The following is a 3,139-nucleotide window of genomic DNA, read 5'->3' as shown; positions in this document are numbered from 1 at the left end:
GAATTGAGATCCTTCCTCATTGTTGTATTGATGGAAGCTTCTATGAAAATGTATATTAGCGTTTCCTTTGCTCCGACCCCGCAAATGCACCAGCGTGACCAGCCTACACAATCATATGAGGCGTCGCTGATCTGCACACATAATGATAATGGATAACTAGTTAAGCGCGAGCAGAAATATTTATCTGTTCTCGTGGATTGTGGTCACAACGATCAGATCGTTGCAAGTCACAACATTCAAGCTGGACAAACCTTGCATTGCTTTTGCACACATTCTCATAATTTACATCATGGTAGTACAACTCAGACTGCACAACAACACACTTTATGGCGTGCAAAATCTCCAAGACATCTTACTTGCTGGGGACAAAGTTGGTGGCGAATGCCCAGGCGTTGTTGTTGACGGGGTCAGAGATGTGGTCAACGAGGTTCTCTAGTGGTCCCTTGCCCCTGACGATAGCTTGGACAAAGAAGCCGAACATTGAGAACATGGCGAGGCGACCATTCTTAATCTCCTTCACCTTGAGCTCGGCGAATGCCTCGGGATCGTCGGCTAGGCCGAGAGGGTCGAAGCTGCCTCCTGGGTATAGTGGGTCGACGATCTCGCCAAGTGGGCCGCCGGCAACGCGGTACCCCTCGACCGCACCCTTGAGCACGACTTGGCATGCCCAAATAGCTAGGATGCTTTGCGCGTGCACAAGGCTGGGATTGCCGAGGTAGTCAAGACCACCCTCACTAAAGATCTGGGAGCCGGCCTTGAACCAAACGGCCTCGCCAAACTTGACGCCATTGCGGGCGAGCAACTCAGGGAAGACACAACCAAGTGCCCCAAGCATGGCCCAACGACAGTGGATCACCTCCAGCTCCCGGTTCTTGGAGAAGGTCCCCGGGTCAGCCGAAAGTCCAGCAGTATCCCAACCATAATCGCCAGGGAACTCACCGGTGAGGTAGCTCGGGGGCTCACCAGAGAGTGGGCCGAGGTACAACACACGGTCGGCACCGTACCATGGGCTGCCAGAGGAAAGCCGCTTCGCCTTCGCTGCAGTCTTGCGCATGCTGACGCGGGCCTCACCGAAGAGAGCCGATGACGACACGTTCTTCACCGCCTTGCCGGCAAAGGTCGAGGAGGAGAGGGACATGGTGGTGGTCGCCATTGGAAGGCTGATGAAAGTGTCTGCTGTATGAATTCTCCAATAGACGAGTGAGTGTGGAGATGCCTTGATATGAGAGGGGGAGAGGCTACTTAAGGCATCGAATTGTGTGTGTAAGCTGACAAGATAAAGATGGATAGGGACAAAAATCTGGAGCTTCGATACCATTTGTGCTGCAGAAATCTCTTGTTTCCAGAACACTTGGCGCGTCCTGAGCCAGGAAATGTTATCGCCGTGAGCTTGTGGCTAGAAGTAGCTGTGACTAGCATCTCCTTAGAGACGGCTAATTGGATCAAGTGTGCGAGTGAGATCTGCAGGGTTCGCATGCACTAGGATGCATCCCGCATCGTTATACCGCGCGCACTCTGGTGAGCTGTTGTCCTCATGTATCTTTTAGCGTTCAGAAAATCAAAATAGGATGCACCATCTCATCCTAGTAAACGATCACATTATTGGGCAAATTCCATACATCAAGCTAGATATACCCATTCTTACTCTAATGAAGATTGTAGTTCCATCTTCTTTTTTTGCCCTATGAACGCACACAGCACGCCCTACCCATATGAGCATTTTTGAGAGACTGGGCCGGTATATCATTTTGAGATTTTACGAACTTATCGTAGGCGCCTCGTAGTCAACGGGAATGTCTCCTCCCACTGAACGCGCATCGCCGGAAGTCCTAAAATAAATTCAGGATAAATGCGAGCACCAGGACTTGAACCCTGGTGAGGGGATACCATTGTCCATCTAACCATCCAACCACAAGTTGGTTCGCTTAATTGTCATTCTACTGATAAGTAAATTAATTTATTCCCAAATTAAATTTGCATGATCTATATGTTTAGATTAAAGTAGAGACTCATTATACGGCCACCGAAAAATAAATATGTTTGATAAATAAACAAGAGTACTTATTTTAACCCTGAAATAAAATGCTTCTCTTTTCGTTGAAATCTTGAAAACAAATGAAGTGTCTTACATTACCACATAGACTGGGAAAATGAAACGATGGAGACGATTACTCATGAAACTAATGTTAGTTTAAGATTTCATTTTCCCAAATTTATGGGACAACACACATATTTACAACTTCATTTTTAATCTGAGCCTAGATGACTCCAAATAAATTGCATGCATGTGATTACACGTAATATTATTGTTTCGTTATATTGCAATATATATTCGGAGAGAACCGCTTCGGTACACCCCCCTCATAAAATATATAAAGGGTAGTATGGACCTTTCATAATTGTACGCACTTTCCTATGTAGGTAGTAGAACGTATACGGTGTATGGTTTGTACAGTTCCCGTCGCACAACACTCACTCATGGGCTCAGCCTGTTTAGCTTTTCTTTGGTTTTAAGCTTCAAAAAATTAAATGTCATACCTGTGATTCGAACTGAAGAACACGCACTATGCTTAAGTGCGCTAACCAGCTGGGATACCTAATGCGATGTCCTTACTCACCTTGTTTCAGAATTCTTGTCCGAGACAGATAACGCTAAGGCTCTGTTTGGATGTCTGTATTGTTGGGCTCTATATTGAATTGACTGGAATACCAATTCGACAAGGAAATTGAAATGACATGAATACGAATTCGCTTGTTTGGTTGTTTGCTGAATTAGCTATTGGAATTTCATGAGGTTTCATTACCAAGTCCTGTTTGGATGACAAAGTCTGGAATTGCATGTTCACATGAGTATGAAGATTCTGAAGATGGAATGTGACAAATTTCAGCGCCTTTTTGTTTGTATTTGCAACAAAAACATTACCAAAGTACGCTCACAAGCATAAAAAAAAAATACTTCGGGGAGCCATGCTTGCTAGCTCTGCACGCTAATACTTGCTGCCGCTCCCGACCGCTGCTTGTCCTCTGTTGCTCGCCAATCCTGCTCGACACTGCTTGTTGCCGCTGCTCGCCACTCCTTGTCTATTCTGCTTCCCGCCCTGCAGAAGATCCACCGCCGCCGCTACGCCGCTCTCCGTCG

The 3,139-nt window shown here is 46.4% G+C and overlaps 1 protein-coding gene across 1 annotated transcript; it reads right to left on the bottom strand.

The window, feature by feature from the left end:
- Positions 1-235: 235 nt before the first annotated feature.
- LOC119323563 (chlorophyll a-b binding protein of LHCII type 1-like) lies at positions 236-1,209 on the bottom strand. Its single transcript, XM_037597254.1, has one exon. The coding sequence runs from the start codon at positions 1,151-1,153 to the stop codon at positions 353-355; it is 801 nt and encodes a 266-aa protein (XP_037453151.1). The 5' UTR covers positions 1,154-1,209; the 3' UTR covers positions 236-352.
- Between the last annotated feature and the right edge of the window lie 1,930 nt (positions 1,210-3,139).

This window comes from Triticum dicoccoides, chromosome 6B (genome assembly GCF_002162155.2).
Source record: "Triticum dicoccoides isolate Atlit2015 ecotype Zavitan chromosome 6B, WEW_v2.0, whole genome shotgun sequence".
NCBI classification, from domain to species: domain Eukaryota; kingdom Viridiplantae; phylum Streptophyta; class Magnoliopsida; order Poales; family Poaceae; genus Triticum; species Triticum dicoccoides.
Note: the sequence above shows the minus strand (reverse complement) of the source record. Positions and strands in the feature narration are given on the sequence as shown.